This window comes from Salvelinus sp. IW2-2015, unplaced genomic scaffold, assembly GCF_002910315.2.
Source record: "Salvelinus sp. IW2-2015 unplaced genomic scaffold, ASM291031v2 Un_scaffold560, whole genome shotgun sequence".
NCBI lineage: Eukaryota > Metazoa > Chordata > Actinopteri > Salmoniformes > Salmonidae > Salvelinus > Salvelinus sp. IW2-2015.
In genome coordinates this window covers 536,118-556,918 of record NW_019942573.1, presented here as the reverse complement: position 1 = coordinate 556,918, position 20,801 = coordinate 536,118, and the positions used below count along the sequence as shown (strand labels likewise).

The 20,801-nt window shown below is 41.2% G+C and overlaps 1 protein-coding gene across 1 annotated transcript in view; it reads left to right on the top strand.

The window, feature by feature from the left end:
• Positions 1 to 18,661: 18,661 nt before the first annotated feature.
• Positions 18,662 to 20,801, top strand: part of LOC112068528 (plectin-like) — an 89,119-nt gene continuing 86,979 nt past the window's right edge. The window contains exon 1 of the mRNA XM_070438192.1: positions 18,662 to 19,062. Within this exon, the coding sequence (XP_070294293.1) occupies positions 18,909 to 19,062 (154 nt within the window). The 5' untranslated portion in view covers positions 18,662 to 18,908. The remainder of the gene's footprint in view (positions 19,063 to 20,801) is intronic.

Sequence of the window (20,801 nt, the reverse complement as noted above, 5' to 3'; positions counted from 1 at the left end):
TTATTATATTACCCCTCTTTCTAAGTTTCTAACAGATTTTCATCTGTCACATATGCAACTGCTCGCATTGGGTTCGCTGTTTAAAACTATGTTTTCCGCYAATTGCATTTTGGCAAATGTTTGAAAATGCAGTTTTATTAGCTGCTTCATTACAGGAGTTGCACGTTCAATAATAGGCTATAGCCTTTTGACTGTAAGACGACAGGCTTGCTAGCATATTTGTCCCTTCAGCTCATAATGAAAAAGATCCGGTCCTTGTATGCATGCATAGTATCAGAGAGGAAGAGGCYAAGAGAGAGGTTTCACTCTCACCCAAATAAGTACAATGCGTTTCTATGGCCTTATTTTGGGCCTTTGGACGACTCCCGTTATTATGGCGGACACATAAGCATCTCGTCACTACAGYTGGAAACATAAGCATCTCGTCCCTATATACAGATCCCTGATAGTATTTTCTGTTGGTTACATCATTTTACTGTTTGTGAAAAATGCAACCGTTTTTTGACTGGTTAACGAGGGTCAGTTAGTCGGCATAAAAAATGACCYAAATTTGCACCAGCGTCCACTTGCTGTAAAACTTGCTGGACTTGCTGCTGCCATCTGCTGGGTTAAGAGAGCTCTCCATCTGTGTGCAGCATGGATAAAGTTCTTTAATAGGCCCTAATACCCACATGGTAGTCATAGACACTGGCATACATGGATATTACATTGGGCTTGTAAGATAGAATTTCACCGTAAGGTCTACAGCTATTGTATTTGGCGCATGTGACAAATAGAATTTGATACAAATTTGAAAATGTGACCCTAACCCTAACCCTAAATAAAACATTCAAGTTCAAATACAAGTGAAAAACATGACAAAATGTGCATTTATATTTAGGGAGACTCAAAGAGTTGTTTATTAAGTGGGAATTGCAATATTAAAGCTGATCTACCTGCCCCAAAATAAAGTGGGAACTATAAGGTGGTGCAGTGGTGCAGCGGTCAAAGGCACTGCATCTGAGTGCTAGAGGCATCACTACCGGCTGTGATTGGGAGCCCCATAGGGTGGCGCACAATTGGCCCAGTGTTGTCCGGGTTAGGGTTTGGCTGGGGTAGGTCGTCATTGTAAATAAGAATTTGTTCTTAACTGACTTGCCTAGTTAGATTAAAATAAAATAAAAAGGTATGGCTGACTCTTTGATTCTTTCAATCCTGGCCTGTGGATTCTTCAGTCACACTGAATGTACAGTACAGTAAGATCACTGGGGTAACTCAAAGATGCACACATTTTAGTTTAAAGATCCAATAGAGCTCGCCAGTTTGTAGTCCTAAAAACTAGAAATTAGTTACCTCTGGTTCGTTCAGCCATTCCTAAGGGGGAAATTAATGGGAAAAGAATAGYGTTTTGGGATAAATGCCAAAAATAAGGTCTGAGGTTAACACAGGCTTAGGAGATCTTAAACAGTTTGTTCTATGCAATAAAATCAGTCAGTTAACTGTTAACATGATCATAATGAATTAGGAAGCCTTTAATGTGCTTTTTGTGATTTTTTTCACAAAATTCACAAAATGTGCAGTTAGCTAATGGAGGGAATTATCATAATTTTCACAGTTTTATTCCAAGTTTTATTCCAACAATATGAGCATTTTTTTTACAGAAAATAAATAATAAACTAATTTATCTTTGCAGTTCCTTCTCACCACCAGTCACCATTTTAAACTCCACCAAAACACATGAAACCACATGGCCTGTTTCAGACTTCTATACCCATGAAGCCTGAGAACTTTCCATTCTCTGCAGGCTGATAAATGACTCAGCAAGGGATTGGGAAATGAGAGTCCAAATAGGGAATGCTCAGCTTWTCCTTCCCTTTTTCCTGCTGAATGGGATGAAGCCTCGGCTCCTACATGATCGAGCTCAGATGAGAACATGTGGCAGCTGCCACCTTAAATCTGGCCTTTACTCCCTGTTTCAGCCCAAGCTGTTGCTGGTGGACGTATTAAAATAGAATAAATGCATACAGACTAGATTCTAGTAGCTAGTGGTGGTGGCTTTTTTTCAACGTTTTTTCTATTATTATGAATAGGGTAAAACGAAATTATGGAGGTTGATAATGGTAGATCCTTCATGGAAGATCTGATTCAACAGGGCCAAGGTAGGACATTTMAACTACTGGTACAGTACAGTATTCTTACCAAGAGGTGTCAGCATTAGATTTACATTGATAAAGCTGGGATCTAATGCTGCCAGTGAATCAGATAACAGTAGTGGCATACCATCTCTACATTTCAAACCTGTGACAAATGGTTCATATTTATTTAGATTCCATTTGATTTTGATAATGATTCCGTGGTAAACTAGTGGTCACTGGTGAAAGTTCAGATTTATGGTCAATAAATTGTTAGCCAACAATCTATAGCCTAGTACTCCCTGACGAAGGCCATGCAGCCGAAACGCGTCGTTTGAACATGCCATACTAATAAAGGCATTTTAATTAATTATATGAAGAGTGCCTTGATCCTCCTTTCTTTTTGAATCTATAGCCTACATTCCATCTATTTGGATTTACTGATTTATCTTGACAATAAGACTTTGAAGCAGAGTTGTAGCTCTGCTTGTAGTTGTAGCTCGACATATATTTATAGGGCAGGCTCTCTCCAACTCACATTCAGGTTCTGCCTGGGATCAGGTTCCCCAGAGCTAGGCTAAATCCAGGGGATGTGAGCCGGGTGAACTCCTCTGAGTGGCTACTCCCTGACCCCTCTCTCCAATGGCAGTCAGGTGCTCTAGGGTGTTATGGGACTGTACAGTGTTCTTGTATGACACACACTTGCAGTACGTTGTCATTTGCTTTTGTTGACATGTGAATATTGTCACAGAGTTGTATTGTACAAGAGATCCATTGCGCTGGTGATAATTGATCAAGTACTGTATTTCGACTTGGGTTCATAATCATAGCATTGCTCGAGATTCCCATCTCCAAACAGAGAGACCTTTGTTGGGGTAGCTGGCTGACAAAAATCATGTTTTTCCATGCTTTGTCTCCCCATCCTGTAAGAAAATAAATGTGTTCTCTGTTGTTGATACGTGGAAGCCATCCAGTGGCCAACGTCCCAGACCGACCGCCACATGAGGGATGCTGTGTTTCCACTGCGGAAAGTCACTCAAATTAAATCAAACTTGTGGCTCACTTGTTTTTTGGGGGTTTCCCGCTATTCTTTTCCTTTTTGGGGCACATGAGCACTTCCCTCTGGTTTTGATCAGCATACAAAGACTTGGGGTCATAAAGTGCTACATTGCAGCGGGTGTTATGATGATGACTTAAATGTGTTAGTCAGTATTTTGTCTAAAAGATGGGCCACAGTGAATTGAGGTGGACATATGGTGTCTGTGTGTCGGTCGATCTGACGGTAGGTTGGAAGATTATTTTGTAGAGTATGTTGAATAAATGTGTTATCCCGTTCCCTGGTGATGCATGATGCTATTTTCGGCCTTCGCCCTTCCAACTGAAACAACATATTTTACTGCAAGACGTAGTGATGATTTAGGTGATTTAAAGGCAGCTGAAATATTTTGTTTAGTTAAGTCAAGTCAAGTTAGTCAAGCTAGACACCCCATTCCACCTCTCACTGCCTATTGACATCTAGTGGAAGGCGTATGCAGTGCTATTGTGGTAAGCTGTAAAACACTTAAAAAATCTGAAATATTGGCTGGATTCACAAGATGTTTATCTTTCATTTGCTGTACACCATGTATTTTTCAGTATTTAGGTATTTCACATTGCTCTCTGTAATTATTCCGGCTGCTTTGGTGATATTTTTTATGGTAGCTGCAATGTAAAACTATGATTTATACCTCAAATATGCACATTTTCGAACAAAACATAGATTTATTGTATAACATGTTATAAGACTGTCATCTGATGAAGTTGTTTCTTGGTTAGTGACTAATTATATCTTTATTTGGTCAAATTTGTGATAGCTACCTATGCGTAAAAAAAATTGTGAAAATATGCGGTTGAGTCTTTTGCTATCGTGGTTAGCTAATAGAAATACATATTGTGTTTTCGCTGTAAAACATTTAAAAAATCGGAAATTATGGCTGGATTCACAAGATGTGTATCTTTCATTTGGTGTCTTGGACTTGTGATTTCATGATATTTATATGCTAGTATTTACTTGTGGCGCTATGCTAGGCTATGCTAGTCAGCTTTTTTACTGATGAGGATGCTCCCGGATCCGGGATTGTGACCAAGTAGAAGTTAATTTAGGAGCGCCCAGAGCGTTTATGAACACACAGTTGGGTAGTTAGTTAGATAGCATATAATATACTGGCAAGTTCGATGTATTAATAGCCAACTAATTTTAGGTAGCTAGCTAACATACGGTACATACTGCTGTAATGATATGCTATGTGGTTCGTAAGGATAGTGTAGCTAACAAATTGTCAGCCAACATAACGTGTAACGTAACGTATATAAAAGTCCTTACTTTATTACATTGCTCAACATTTTCTAAACATTTGTCATAAGTAGTTAAAGCAATGAATTTGTATCTGCTCTCTCGGATTTCGGCTGCATATTTTCCGGCATTTTCTTCAAAACTGAAAACTACAATAATTTTTTGAAGAATTGCATTATGGGCCCTAAAATTACGGAAATAGTGTCTACTGCTTGTAATCTATTTTGGTGAATGTGGTACGATATCCGGGAACTTTTGGCATACTACCTATATCCAGACTATGACCCATACACATACTAAATTTACGTCACAAATAGTGCGGTTAGTACGGTTAGTATGAGTATTCGAACACAGCTCTAGTTCCTATTTGACATCCTGAAGAGCTGCTTTTCTTAGAATAAATATCCCTCTTACAATCTTCTATAGATGATCATGCCTGGTAGGTTGATAGAAGTGTGCCTGTGTGTTGCTTCGCTCCTTTGGCAGAGGCTACTGGGCATGCTTACTAATTCAGTTAGAGCATACTGTATGTTTGTAGCCTACATACCTCTGTAGATTGTCTACCATATATAAATTGTCATTAATTGTGCCATAGGACATACTGTAGGTGACTTGTGGTCTGTCGCAATGTCTATTTTGGTCCCTTCTTTATGGGCTGGTGCATTTGGCATGGTCCTTCTTCCTCTATGGGAGCAGAGACACTGATCGTGGTGTTGGGTTACCATGTGTCATTTGAGTTGTAAGTGACACTCTCTGCCCCATCTAAAGTTCACCACACTGTGTTTTGCTTACAGAAAGCACTGGAAGCAACACTCTTGCCTGTTTTGTGGCTTTGGGAAGTGTGACGAGTCATGGTTTGTTTAGTGATGGGGAATACACTCTGATGTCAAGGACTTATGCATTGTGGGGCTCTGCAAAGACAGCATCATCACATGATTTGAACTTTCATTGTGTGCACACGTAAAGGAGCATCAACTAAAACACAAAATGGAGGAAAAGTTKAACGTAAAAAGTTTTGCATATAAGTGCTCCCGAGTGGCGCAGCGGCCTAAGGCACTGCATCTCAACGCTAGAGACGTCACAGACAGCCTGGTTCAAATCCAGGCTGTATCACAACCGGCTGTGATTGGGAGTCCCATAAGGCACAATTCACCCAGCATCGTCCGGGTTTGGCCAGTGTAGGCCCTCATTGTAAACAATAATGTGTTCTTAACTGACTTGCCTAGTTAAATCATTTTTATAAAATCAGGAAGAGACTGCTGTTTGACAGCCATAAAAACTGGATCTGTGTTTAAGTAACATTCCCACTCTGGGCTTTGCTTATCTCTATGATACACTACATTACCAAGAGTATGTGGACACCTGCTCAACGAACATCTCATTCCAGAGCCAGACCATATGGAGTTGGTCCCCCTTTTGCTGCTATAAACACTCATCTCTTCTGCTAGCCTCCACTCTTCTGGGAAGACTTTCCAAAAGATGTTGGAACATTGCTGCGTGGACTTGCTTCCATGCTTCCATTCAGCCACAAGAGTATTAGTGAGGTCGAGCACTGATGTTCGGTAATGACTGTTGCAACTGAGGACAGATGATTTGTACACGCTTCAGTACACGGCGGTCCCGTTCTGTGAGCTTATGTGGACTACGACTTCACGACTGAGCAGTTGTTGCTCCTAGACGTTTTCACTTCACAATAACAGCACTTACAGTTGACCGGGGCAGCTCTAGCAGGGCAGAAATTTGACGACATGTCTTGTTGGAAAGGTYGCACCCTATGACTGTGCCACGTTGAAAGTCACTGAGCTCTTCTGTATGGCCATTCGACTGACAATGTTTGTCTATGGAGATTGCATGGTGGCGTGCTCGATTTTATACACCTGTCAGCAACGGGTGGGACTGAACTAGCCAAATCCACACATTTTAAGAGGTGTCCACATACTTTTGTATAAATAGTGTAAAAAGTGAGATCCTTTTTTTTATGACTCATGGGGAAGGTGGGAAATAATGAGTAGCTTACTACTAGAGGTTTGTGAGGAGAAACCTGTATTGAATAATTATAAGCATTACAGGGTTACATCTCAATCTCAATGTTCTGCACTTACTTTCCTTATCAGGGCTGGCGTGTGCGTTACAAAAAAAGGTCTCATGTATCATTAACTGCTGCCAGATAGGCTGCGGTCAGACAGCCCTTGGCTGGAAACAAAGCAAACCAGTTGGTGCATGAATAGCAAACAGAAGATGAGGAAACAATTCTAACTATATTAGGAGTTTTTACTTTGTTTCCTGAAAGCTAAAGTGAATAGACTTACATGTACCAGGCTAAATGAAGAAGAGAAGAATGTAGGTGTGAGTGTACGAACGAGAAGCAGAGACCAGAGCTCAGCCACAGCAGTCTGAATCAGACAGAGAAAAAAATCGGTGGTACTGGTGCTATTTTGCTCTGCTCTCTCGTAAGTCGCGAAAGTTGGCTGCCTCTTTGGTTTAAAGTCCGTGACGGTGGCACCACACCCCTGGCTGGCCTCCCCTTCCTACACTCCCCCATCACATTTCACCCTAGGCCCTCCCACTTATCTCTGGAGCCTGCGATTTCTCACTCTGTCCAAGGCCTGATGTCGGCAAGCCCCCCTGGAAACGTGTTCCCAACCCTGGTGGTTGTAGGACATATTGTCAATTTGATTGCTGTTTGGCAGTGGAGGCAACGTAGGAGGCAGTTAAGAGAAGGTAAGACCAGCTGGGTAACAATCTTACTGTCTTTCAGGAAAGGCGATGCTACTGTACGTCTTTGGGGCACATGAGGAGAGATCAGAAGTTTGCTGCTGTGTGAACGGGTCTGGTCTCTTGTCTTCACCATTCGTCTTAAATGGTCTGCTCTCTCTTCCCTCTGTGCTTTTGTGTTTCACACTGCTCCCCCTCTGTTTTTTCTCCTCTCTAGCTAGATTTCCTGATGTGTCAAGAAGATGGGTTTAACCCTGTAAATGCTGGTTGTAATATGATGACGTAGGAGCAGTGATATTCTTGTTGACAAGCGTTGCTTCACAGTTGGACTCAAGACTTATAGTTCCGCCTCAGCCTTGTCTGACTTTTCTTGTGTTGTTATGGGTTTACATGCGCTAAGGAGAAATGAATGATTCCCTATGATTGCAAAATAACCTTAATAAAGGCCCAGTGCAGTCAAAATTCTGTTTTTCCAGTGTTTTACATCATATTATACAGCAGCTGATGAACTAACTAACATTTGTATCAGCTTTATTTCTTGGTAGTTGCTGGTTGAAAATACAATCTACACGGGGCCTTCTAACTAGCAGGTTTGCATGGGCGGGAGTTTCGGCTTTCCATTGTGACGTTTACATTTGAGTTATTTAGCAGATGCTCTTATCGAGAGCAATTTACAGTTAGTGATTTCATCTTAAGATAGCTACATATCACAGGCATAGCATGTACAATGTTCCTCAATAAAGTAGCTATCAACAAAGTCAGAGCCAGAGAGCGGGGAGTCAGGATAGTTCTTTTTTTTGGGGGGGGGGGCAACTCTTTGAAGAGGTAGGGCTTCAGGTGCTTTCGGGAAGATGGGTAGGGACTCTGCTGTCCTAGCTTCAGGGATTGCTGGTTCCACCATTGGGATGCACGGACATAGAACAAATTGGACTGGGCTGAGCGGGAGCTGAGGTGTGGGAGGGTCAAGAGACCTCCAGTGGAGGTAGGGCGGGGCATTTAGCTCTTGCTGCTCTGTAGGCAAGCGCCATGGTCTTGTAATGGACGCGAGCTTCGTGGACGGGAGACCCGCCCTAATACAGCCTATGGGGCGGAGAACAGAGACCTGGCCGTGTGGTGCCAGGACAACAACCTCTCCCTCAACGTGATCAAGACAAAGGAGATGATTGTGGACTACAGGAAAATGAGGACTGAGCACGCCCCTATTCTCATCGACGGGGCTGTAGTGGAGCATGTTGAGAGCTTCTAGTTCCTTGGTGTCCACATTAACAACAAACTATCATGGTCCAAACACACCGAGACAGTCGTGAAGAGGGCACGACCAATCGTATTCTCCCTCAGGAGACTGAAAAGATTTGGCATCAGATCCTCAAAATGTTATACAGCTGTACCATCGATAACATCCTGACTGGTTGATTCACTGCCTGGTATGACAACTGCTCGGCCTCTGACCGCAAGGCACTACAGAGGGTAGTGCGTACAGCCCAGTGCATCACTGGGGCCAAGCTTCCTGCCATCCAGGACCTCTATACCAGGCGGGGTCAGAGGAAGGCCCTAAAAATTGTCACAGACTCCAGCCACCCTAGTCGTAGACTGTCCTCTCTGCTACCACACGGCAAGTGGTTCCGGAGCGCCAAGTCTAGGTCCAAAAGACTTCTTAACAGCTTCTGCCCCCAAGCCATAAGACTCCTGAACAGCTAATCAATTTTTTAATTTATTTTTTATTTTTATTTCACCTTTATTTAACCAGGTAGGCAAGTTGAGAACACGTTCTCATTTACAATTGCGACCTGGCCAAAATAAAGCAAAGCAGTTCGACACATACAACAACACAGAGTTACACATGGAGTAAAACAAACATACAGTCAATAATACAGTAGAAGAATAAGTCTATATACAATGTGAGCAAGTGAGGTGAGATAGGGGAGGTGTAGGCAAAAAAAGGCCATGGTGGCAAAGTAAATACAATATAGCAAGTAAAACACTGGAATGGTTGATTTGCAGTGGAAGAATGTGCAAAGTAGAGATAGAAATAATGGGGTGCAAAGGAGCAAAATAAATAAATACAGTAGGGAAAGAGGTAGTTGTTTGCGCTAAATTATAGATGGGCTATGTACAGGTGCAGTAATCTATGAGCTTCTCTGACGGCACCCAGACTATTTGCATTGACCTCCATCTTTTACGCTGCTGCTACTCTCTGTTTATTATCTATGCATAGTCACTTTAACTCTACCTACACGTACATATTACCTCAATTACCTTGACTAACCGGTGCCCCAGCACATTGACTCTGTACCGGTACGCCGTGTATATAGCATCGCTATTGTTATTTTACTGCTGCTCTTTAATTATTTTTTACTTAACACGAAGAGCAGCTCCGTCTTGTTTAGGTTGAGGTGGTGGTCCGACATCCAAGCTGAGATATCTGCCAGGCACGCAGAGATGCAATTCGCTAACTGGGTGACAGAAGGGGGAAGGATAAAAGTAGTTGAGTATCATCCTCATAGTATTGATAGGAGAGACCATGTGAGAATATGACAGAGCAAGGTGACTTAGTGTACAGAGAGAAGAGGAGAGGGCCTAGAACCGAGCCCTGGGGACACCAGTAGTGAGGGTGTGTGTTACAGACACATTCTCTCCATGTCACCTGGTAGAAGTGGCCTGCCAAGTAGGATACAATCCAACAATGTGCAGAGCCATAGACACCCAGCCCTGAGAGGATTGAGAGGAGATTCTGATGGTTCACCTTGTCGAAGGCAGTGGATCAATCTAGGAGGATGAGAACAGAGGGGAGAGTCATCTTTGGCAGTGTGGAGAGCCTCCGTGACACAGAAGAGCGGTCTTGTTTGAGTGACCCGTCTTGAAGCCTGACGGGTTAGGGCCAAGAAGAACGTTAGAGTCGATCAGATAACGAGAGAGTCGATCAGAGACAACACGCTCAAGTGTTTTGAAAAGAAAGGGATAGGGGTCTAGAGCTTGACGTCAGTTGAGTCGAATGTTGCTTTCTTGAGGAAGTTAGTGGTCAGAGATGAGTTGATGAGGGAAGTGAGGAATGGGAGAAGTTCTCCAGAGATGGTCTGGCGAAGGGAGGAGGGGATGGGGGTCTACTGGGCAGGTTGTCGCGCGACCAGACCTGACTAGTCGCAGGATTTCATTTTGAGAGAGGGGAGAAAGAGGTCAAGGTGTAGGGTAGTTCTGTGTGAGTGGAACCAGTAGACTCAATAGGTTGCGTGAATGAGGAGCAGATGTCGTCAACCTTCTTCTCAAAGTGGTTGACAAAGTTGTCCTCAGAGAGGGAGGAGGGAGGGGGTGGAGGATTAAGGAGGGAGGAGAATGTGGAAAGAAGCTTGAAATGTAGACTGCTTTAGCAGCGGATACGGAGGWAGAGAAGGTAGACAGGAGAGAGTGAAAGGATGATAGGTCCGCCGGAAGTTTGATTTTCCTACATTTTCGCTTAGCTGCCCGCAGCCCTGTTCTGTAAGCTCGCAATGAGTTACTCAGCCACTGAGCAGGAGGGAGGGTCGAGCCYGCGTGAATGAAAGGGGACAGTGCGAGTCATAGTTTGCAAAAAGGGAGGAGAGTAGGGTCGAAGAGCCAGAATCAGGACAAGAGGGAGAGGGATTTGGCAGAAGAAAGAGATGATAAGATAGAAGAGGAGAGAGTAGTGGGAGAGCGTAGATTGCAACGGCACATGACCATCTGGGTAGGGGCTGAGTGGCTAGGGTTGGAGGAAAGGGAGACAGTAAAGGAAACAAAGTAATGATGAGAGACCTGGAGGGGGGTTGCAGTGAAATTAGTAGGCGAACAGCCTCTGGTAAAGATGAGGTCAAGCGTATTGCCTGCTTTGTGAGTTGGAGGGGATTGGGAAAGGTTGAGGCAAAGAGGGGAAAGAGTTGGAAATAAATTAATCGAAGGCAGATGTCAGGAGGTTGAAGTCGTCAAGTACGACGAGTGGTAAGCCATCGTCAGGAAATTAGCTTATCAACGTGTCAAGCTCATTGAGGAACTCTCCAAGGGCACCTGGTTGGCCGATAGATGAAAACAATGTTAAGCTTGAGTGGACAAGTGACAGCATTGAATTCAAATGAGCAGATAGACAGGGAAAATCTCCAGTTAGGAGAACTGAGGGGAAGCTCTAGCAGGGCAGAAATTTGATGAACTGACTTGTTGGAAAGGTGGTATCCAGCTCTTCAGTAAGGCCATTCTACTGCCACTGTTGGTTTATGGAGAATATATGGCTGTTTGCTCAGCAACAGGTGTGGCTGAAATGGCAGAATCCACTCATCTGAAGGGGTACTTCAGGGGTACTTATTAGGATACATACTTTTGTATCCTAACAATTGGGCTACTTTTGCACATTATTGGTGTCTGAGTGAAGGAAATGCTGTACATCGAGAGGAGTCGATGTGTTCTGAAAGATCAGACATTAAGGATTAATATAAATACTGCCTTCATGTCATAAAAGCAAACCACACACCCATGAGTCCAAATGTGCACTTCACATTTCCATATTTGAAAACTCATGTCATTTACAATATCAACGTTTATGATTGTTATGTTTGATCCACAGTTACGAGGATGGCATGCTTTAGACCCTGGGTTGTCCTGAACAGAATGAGCCTATCTTCTATGTTTATCAGATTGTGAAGGAAATTTGCCACGCAACATGCATTCATGACTCCATTCTATGCACACCAAAATGACAAGTAGTTTGTGTGAAGGGCCTTTTGAAAGCCTAACACTGTAAGATCATATTTTATAACTTAGCTAGCGATGTTGGCAATATTCAGGTGGGCATCATGACCCAGATTGCGATTTATAATTGAACGTTTTTGGATTGCGTACACATGAACCGTAATTGCGTGATGGTGTGAACACAGGGTTCCAAAAAAAACTACAAGTGTGCTTGCTTTGGTTCCTCAATGGCAAAGCTAGGAGAGCAAAAAAAAACACCTTATAGTTGAAGGCTCTTTCTGTGAGTCATAATAGTGCATTGAAATTACTTAGAAACTGTGCACAGTTTGGAGAGGTGTGTGGCCACTTGGAGACACCAGTTAGACCTCTCACTCAAACCCTTGTAATAGATTTTTCTTATCTTGCACATACTCCCAAATTTCAATGAATATTATTATTATGTTACTGAATGTATCCAGAGTATTTTCTGATTTCTTTATTAACAAATGCTGTGAAAACTACAGTAAATGTCAAATGCACATAAAATCAACAGCGTAATGTTTGGATTGTTGTGTSTTCACCTTTGGTCTGATAATTTCCTCATAATATCCAAAGTGTTCTATTTCATTTGCTAACATGGTCATGCATATGCTTTTTATAGTTATTCTCTTGGAAATATAAAAATGTGTCCCTATTCATATAGGTCAATTTCCATGAGTGTAAGGGGTTAATGGAAATCTATTAGAGTAAGGTACTTAATTGTTACCCAGAAATGATTTGATAGTCCATTGGGCCTTAAGACAGATATTATCATTTTGATTCACGTAAAGATCATTTGTTATTTTTGTGAGAGTGGAGCAGTTGTGAGTTTTAGTGGGTAGTGGGTTAGAGAACTGTATGATCATATAATAATGTTTAATCTGTTACATGGTAAATCTGAATAATTTTTCTGTACAGCACTTTGTGACYTCGGCTGATGTAAAAAGGGTTTTATAAATACATTTGATTGATTGATCTTGTGTAGAATAAACTTGCTTACAAGGTGAACGCAAAAGCCCTGAATTGTGGAAAATCTTCATTTGATCCCCCCCCTTCTTGGCTTTCTCCTTCTAAATATAACTGAGTTATGCAACAAGTCTTCTATTGTTTATGAGCCTGTTCAGTGCTCCTATATGGAATGTTCACAATGTGAATAGTTATAAATGGGCTATACTCGGGCCTTCTGGTCTCTGGAAAATAGATCACACACTATTCTACTCCGATAATCTCATAAAGGTTAGCTAGCTACTGCTCTATGTATGTGGCACTTACTTGACACACCTCTTTGTTTCAAGTGTAATTTCCTGTTGACACAGCTTGTTACAGTGAACCTGTCAGGCTCTCCTCTGCAGACAATGGGACAGCCACACCCTGCGGAAATTACAAGATTTTATTTTACCTTTATTTAACTAGGCAAGTCAGTTAAGAAACAAATTCTTACTTTCAATGACAGCCTAGGAACACCGGGTTAACTGCCTTGTTCAGGGGCAGAATGACAGATTTTTACTTCGTCAGCTCGGGGATTTGACCTTTTGGTTACAAGCACAACGCTCTAACCACTAGGCTATCTGCCGCCCCTGATGCCTGAGTGAAAGGCTGCAGGTGTGGAGAGAGAGGGGATAACAGTATTTTACCTTCTAGCCTTGCTCACTCACCCATATGACCCCCTACTTTGATGGTCAGGACAATGATAAAGTAAAGCTGTAGATCTTTTGAGTCAAATTAGTTGTTTTCCTGAACGTTGACCAAGTATTGTACCGTACCGTACCATGGTTGGAAATGACTCTTGGCTCTTAGCGGCTCTCTGTCCAGACAGACGACAGGTCTACCCATATCTCTCCCAGTGTTCTCGCTGGTAGACTGCAGACTAGGTTAGTCTCACAGGAACTCACCAGAGGAACTGCCTATRTAGATAAGATGATTTCTACAGCTTTCTACTTTATTTATTCTTTATTTAATTKTTGTCAATAGGGGGGCYCTGTTTTCACTTTGTAAAAAATCGTGCCCAATTTAAACGGCCTTATACTCTATTCTAGATCATACAATATGCATAGTATTATTACTATTGGATAGAAAACACTCTCAAGTTTCTAAAACTGTTTGAATTATATCTGTGAGTAAAACAGAACTCATTTTGCAGCAAACTTCCATACAGGAAGTGAAACATCTGAAAACGAGGCTCTGTTTCAGGGCCTGCCTATTCAATTGCCTTATATTTATCGATATGCATACACTTCATACGCCTTCCACTAGATGTCAACAGGCAGTGGAAGGTGGAATGGGGTGTCTAGCTTGATCTGAGGTCGAACAAGAGCTTTTGGAGTGGCAGGTCAGCCATTTTGTCAGTTTTCCAAGGCGGACGGACCTCGACATTGCCTTCTGAAAAGCGTTCGGTTTACACGGCGAATATCTCCGGCTCTGATTTTATTTGATACATATTAGAAAAACATCATCGTTTTTTCAACCGAGTTTCATCAGTTTATTCAACGTTTATTGGGACTTTTGGAGTTTTCCGTTCTTTGCGCCAAGAGAGGGTGGGAATGTTAGTAACCTTGGCTAGCATTGTGGCGCGAATTCGACAGAAGAAATGGACATTCTAAAACCAAACAACGATTTATTCTGGACCAAGGACTCCTTGTACAACATTCTGATGGAAGCTCAGCAAAAGTAAGAAAAAATGTATGATGTTATTTCGTATTTCTGTGTAAAATATTGACTCCTATTCTCCGCCGTGTTGGTGAGTGCTGTCTCACAATAACGCAAGCTGTATGTTATGGTAAAGTTATTTAAAAAAAATCTAACACAGCGGTTGCATTACGAACCAGTGTATCTTTCATTTGCCATACCACAAGTATTTTTATGTAAAGTTTATGATGAGTTCTTTGGTCAGATTAGGTGAGTGTCCAAAATATCTCCGGACATTCTGGGAAAATGTTGATACATATTCACAATGTATAACCACGATTGCAGCGCTAAATATGCACATTTTCGAACAAAACATAAGTGTATTGTATAACATGATGTTATAAGACTGTCATCTGATGAAGTTGTCCAAAGGTTAGTGATTTAATTGTATATCTTTTGCTGGTTTTTGCGAAAGCTACCTCTGCGGTGAATAAATGCGTTTGTGTGTTTGGCTATTGTGGTAAGCTAATATAATTCTACATTGTGTTTTTGCTGTAAAACACTTAAAAAATTGGAAATGTACACCATGTATTTTTCATAAATGTTTTATGATGAGTATTTATGTATTTCACGTTGCTCTCTGTAATTATTCTGGCTGCTTCGGTGCTATTTGTGATGGTAGCTGCAATGTAAAACTATGATTTATACCTCAAATATGCAAATTTTCCGAACAAAACATAAATGTATTGTATAACATGTTATAAGACTGTCATCTGATGAAGTTGTTTCTTGGTTAGTGACTAATTATATCTCTATTTTGTCGGTTTTGTGAAAGCTACCTATGCGGTGGAAACATGGTGAAAATATGCGGTTGTGTGTTTGGCTATTGTGGTTAGCTAATAGAAATACATATTGTGTTTTCGCTGTAAAACATTTTAAAAATCGGAAATGATGGCTGGATTCACAAGATGTTTATCTTTKATTTGCTGTATTGGACTTGTGATTTCATGAAAATTATATTATATGATATCCCTGTCCCGTTAGGCTAGGCTATGCTAGTCAGCTTTTTTGATGAGGAGGATCCCGGATCCTGGATGGGTATCACTGAAAGGTTATTAAACAGGGAAGTCACATTGACATTGATATCCCCTTTTCAAGTGAGCCCTACTTGTTTTGTTAAGTGATATCCTTACTGTATGATCCACATCTTTATTTAAGACGACACTGCGTTTTATTGAATCCACCACTAGACATACGGACCGATAATGTTGGTTTGACTGTAAAAATGGCTAACATTGCTTTGCAAAACTAGGCAGTGGGTTATCTCTAACTCTGCGTGTTGATATTCAGCTGCTTTACATTTGATCCGGTCTCCTTTCAGCATTGCAGCTGTTGCACTACAGACAATGCATAAGGAAGGGCAGAAGTCTATCACGTTTGTGGTTTCATGGCTAATGCTACCTTATGTCAGTGCACTGTTTTCACTGTTGTCATACCATATTGGACTTCTTTTAGCAGAGTATTGGATGGCTTTTATGGTTGATTAACATATATTACACATTTAAATAAAATACTTGTATAGGTTACATGTTGGATGAGGAGGGGAGGGACAAACATGGCCTGGCAGAGAGCACTTGTATAAGGCAGTACGTTGATTGACAAGTAGACCTTTGACCTAGTTCAGTTATAGGGAAGGTTCCCCCCCCCCGACTAGTTCAAATAAAGAACTGGCTGCTAGATACAACCATAACATACTGTAAGTTCCCCTTGACTTCTCCTCAGGGTCCCAGAATGGCTCAGTGGATTTGAAGGCATGTGTGCTATTCACTGACACAGTCCCAAATGGCACCCTATTAATTACATAGTGTACTACTTTTGACCAGAGCCCTATTGGCCCTGGTCAAAAGTAGTATACTATATAGGGAATAGGACGCCATTTGGTGTGCACATCATAGATCCATTAGCACAGCGCAAGGTTTTAWCGTCTCTGTTGAGTGAATGGGTGTATTATTTGTATAGCTTTTACTCTACGTTGCCCAGGCCAGAAATGAAAAACAGTAGGTTTTTATAAATCTCTGGCCAAATTAAGAGCTTTGGCGTGGGTTTTAAGTTGATGTTGGCAATGGCTTCTCCTAATAGCAATAGAGGGTAATAAAGCAATCCGTTCCTGCTGCCAAAACGGTTTCTGTCTCATAGACTACAAAATACATTTGTAGTCAGCATTGACAATAAATGTCTACATTATGTGACTAGGGATTAGGATTTTTTTGACACATTAAACTTTTTCTATCATAACTACAAACTATGTTTAGGGCTTTCTATTAAAATTGGTGTGCTATAAAATTGTATTCAATCTCTTGATCCTATCAGACGTCCATACCGAGCACAATCAGATAAGTGCAAGGGAGGTGACCTGAAAGGGCAGATTCCTATGAATCTCCCAATACTTCCTTCTCTCTATACGTAAATTATTTAGTCTTATTATTTTAATAATTGAATGCAGTCGAAAACATTATTTATGGCTCAAAATACATGTTTATTTTTCTCGAACCGAAATGTACATTTTGTTATCACCCTTTCCTTTCATGTTCTCTGTTAGTTAATTTATTAGTTAAAAAATGCTATAAAATAGTTTTWTGACATAGATGATGAAACTTTAAAAGGGAAAAAGAGCCCAAAAACCTACATGTATTGAAAATGTAGTGCAACCATAATCTAATCCTGGCTGATTTAGCAGCTGGGTCTAAAACCAACCACCAACCCACACTGCAGCTGTAGGTGTATGTATGTACACCCAATGCTTCATTTATGGAATATTACAATGAATGCAATGAGGAACTAAGTAAGAATAAGCAGGTTTGGAAAAATGTATGGACCCCTAATGCAGTTTATCCTTATCATCCATTTAAAATGGTTTTGAATGATTGACCGGTGTTTGGGAATACCTTCTTCTCACAGGAAATGTACCCTTTTGTTCATCTTATTTTTTAACAACATTAAAAGGCACTTTGGAGAATAAATGACGTACAACTGTTTTCCTTTGAATAACCAACCATGCAAGGTAGAAATGGGCACGTCTCACCTTTTATTAACTGTCAAAAAATGTCCTTGTCACCATGAGATGAAAACCTGGTGGAGAGTAATATTGTACATGAAAGACACCCCTGCCAGTGGAACCTACCGATATGTAGTGGTGTGATATTATATGTGACCAGTAATGAACACTGAATTGACTCTCATCATTTGAAGATTGTGAAAGAGAAAACAATTGTGTGTGATAACTGTGAAGCACTTGATGATTCTGTGCCATGGTAATGAAAACCAGTTGGTTCTGTTCAAATAATTTATGACTAACAGATGTAATAGCCTATAATGCATGGATAGAGGATAAAATCGGAACTCCCAACAACTCCTCACAACTCAGATTGAGAATTACACTGAAGTTTCTATTCAATCTCAGAAGTGTAAGCCTGTCTAATAATATGTAATTAGATTATATACGTGAAAAGGGTACTGTGTGGCTCAGCTGGTAGAGCATGGCCCTTGTGTAACAGTTTAACTTTAGTCCGTCCCCTCGCCCCGACCCGGGCGCGAACCAGGGACCCTCTGCACACATCAACAACAGTCACCCACGAAGCATCGTTACCCATCGCTCCACAAAAGCCGCAGCCCTTGCAGAGCAAGGGGAACCACTACTTCAAGGTCTCAGAGCAACTGACGTCACCGATTGAAAGGCTATTAGCGCGCACCACCGCTAACTAGCTAGCAAATTTCACATCCGTTACACTTGCAATGCCACGGTTGTGGGTTTGATTGCCACAGGGGACCGGTATAAAAAGATACAAAGATGTATGCACTCATTACTGGATAAGAGCATCTGCTAAATTATATAGTAAATGTATCAAAATAAATAGTGCCAAAAGGCAGTTTAAAATGCAAGAAGTGTAACACATCTCACCTGTAATACCTTTGTTATGTGCATTTGGTGACTATTGCTATTGACACCATTCCAAGGTGCATTATGTAGTCTAATGGTTGAAAGAAACACATTTGGCCTACACACTCTAGCAAAAAAGCACACTGTCTGAAACAGTCCAGACAGACTGCTATATTGGGGATGTCCTTTAGAATTGCATTCCAATAAGAACGCAATGTCTCGCGGCGGCGGGGAATGTACAGTAGAATGCAGCTACGGAAGACTGCGCACGCTGGATAATTCCCTACACAAAATAGTGTGGGCTGGGCTTGAGAACGTGCAGATTTGACTCCATGAAACTTGATAGGACAGCCACTTGTTTTTTGATAATCTATTCGAGATAGAGAAGAAAGTGAACTTTTGTTTTCGAGTGCCGTGACCTCTCGACAAAGAGGAGTTCGAGCGGCACAACTTTGTGCCTTGAGGACTCTGTTTGGGTATGGCGGATGCTAAAGATATCCCCGCCGCCGCTGCAATGTCTTCCCGGTATGGCGGCTCCGAACAGGGCATTTTTTATGGACGTGCAAATTACATCCATGAAATGAGCTGCGGAAAGGTGGGGTTCCACCTGTACAACAGAATGTGTTGCGCAGGTAAGCACTACAGTGTCCAACACTCCGTCCATATAACACTGGAGAGGAGGAGTTCTGGCAGGGAGGCTTGGGCAGATAACATTAACCTATTCCATGCCAGCACTTGTAAACAAGACTGTAAAGGACTGTTCGCTCAGGGTAGCAAAACTGTAAAATGAGACGTGTATGTAATCTCTGCAGTAATATTAAAATATATGTTATATAGACTGTATTGTTATCATTGTGGTTCTAGCCTACTATGGTAAAAAAAAAGTGTGCTATATTATTTTGAGAACAAAAAAACCCAGTAAATCTCTTATCAAGACCTATATTGTGTGTGGTTTATTGTATGTGACTTTCACTAGTGTGTCTGAGGTAGTAGGTTGATTATATGATGTCCTTCCAATTAGATCAATGCATAACAGTACTGTAATTGTAGCCAAGCACAGCGTGATGGATGTAGTGGATTTTGTGGGAATACTGGGCAGCCCTAGCTGACAAAACTGCTCCACTTCKCAGAAAAGTGAGCACACCCCAAACCCCCCTTTCCCCTCTGACTTAGGCTCTAACAGAATTGTTGGTGCTCCAGAGAGATTTCTGGCCAAAACCACACATCTATAAATACTAGTTAATTGGCTCCTGGCTCCTGTGTGTTTTGGTCTGTTGTCTTGGAAACAAACGGCTTTCACATTTCATTTTTTACAGTCTTACATGACTGTCAAATAACATTTCAGAACTCCATTAAATGTTGACCTTGGATGTTAGTAGTCAAAATGCTGATTAGGAGGTAGAGGAGATGTGCAGAGGAAAAGGTTTCAGTGATAAGCGAGACATCAAAGGTTTCTTTATGGTGTAAGGATAAACTGTCTTTTGACGACTCAATAAAAAGTATTGAAATAAAGTGAAGAGGGGGAGCTTAGTTCAAGTTTAGTTGACCCTGATTAATTTGATGATTTTGTATAGAAATTCTTCAGGGCGTCAATTAACATTTTTGATCAACAGTGGCATGTTTCTGTAGTGCCTTGTTTTCAACAGAAGAGGGAGACAACCACTGGTTTATGCCTGGGATACCTACAATTTGGCCCCATCTTCAGTGTTGAAATAATATTATACCTCGTCCATACCAAAGTACGGTATTTGAGATCTYTTCCTTGCAGTATTTTTTGAGAAGGTAGTTTTTTGCATTTTGGAAGTGCGTAGTTTCTACACTTGTTTATGATTAAACATTAATAGATACGATATGCATCCCATCTGATTTATGTATACAGCATACAACTATGGTATATGTGTGTGGGCTGATCAATGTCACGTGGCATTTTTGAGTCACGGGATTGTGCAATAGTTTTGGATGCAATAACACATGCATAATATATGTATGACATGAGATTATAATTTGGACCTCTGGAAAAACCAGGGGCACATACACTGCTTTCAGAAAGTATTCACACCACTTGACTTTGTCCACAGTTTGTTGTGTTACAGCCTGAATTTAACATTTATTAAATAGAGATTTTTTTTTGCCACTTGCCTACACACAATATCCCATAATGTCAGAGTGGAATTATGTTTTTTGAAATTGTTACAAATGAATAAAAAATGAAAAGCTGCAATGTCTTGAGTCAATAAGTATTCAACCCCTTTGTTATTGCAAGCCTGAAAAAGTTCAGGAGTAAAAACTTGCTTAAGTCACATAATAAGTTGCATGGACACTGTGTGCAATAATAGTGCTTAACATGATTTAATATTTTTCACAATAAAAA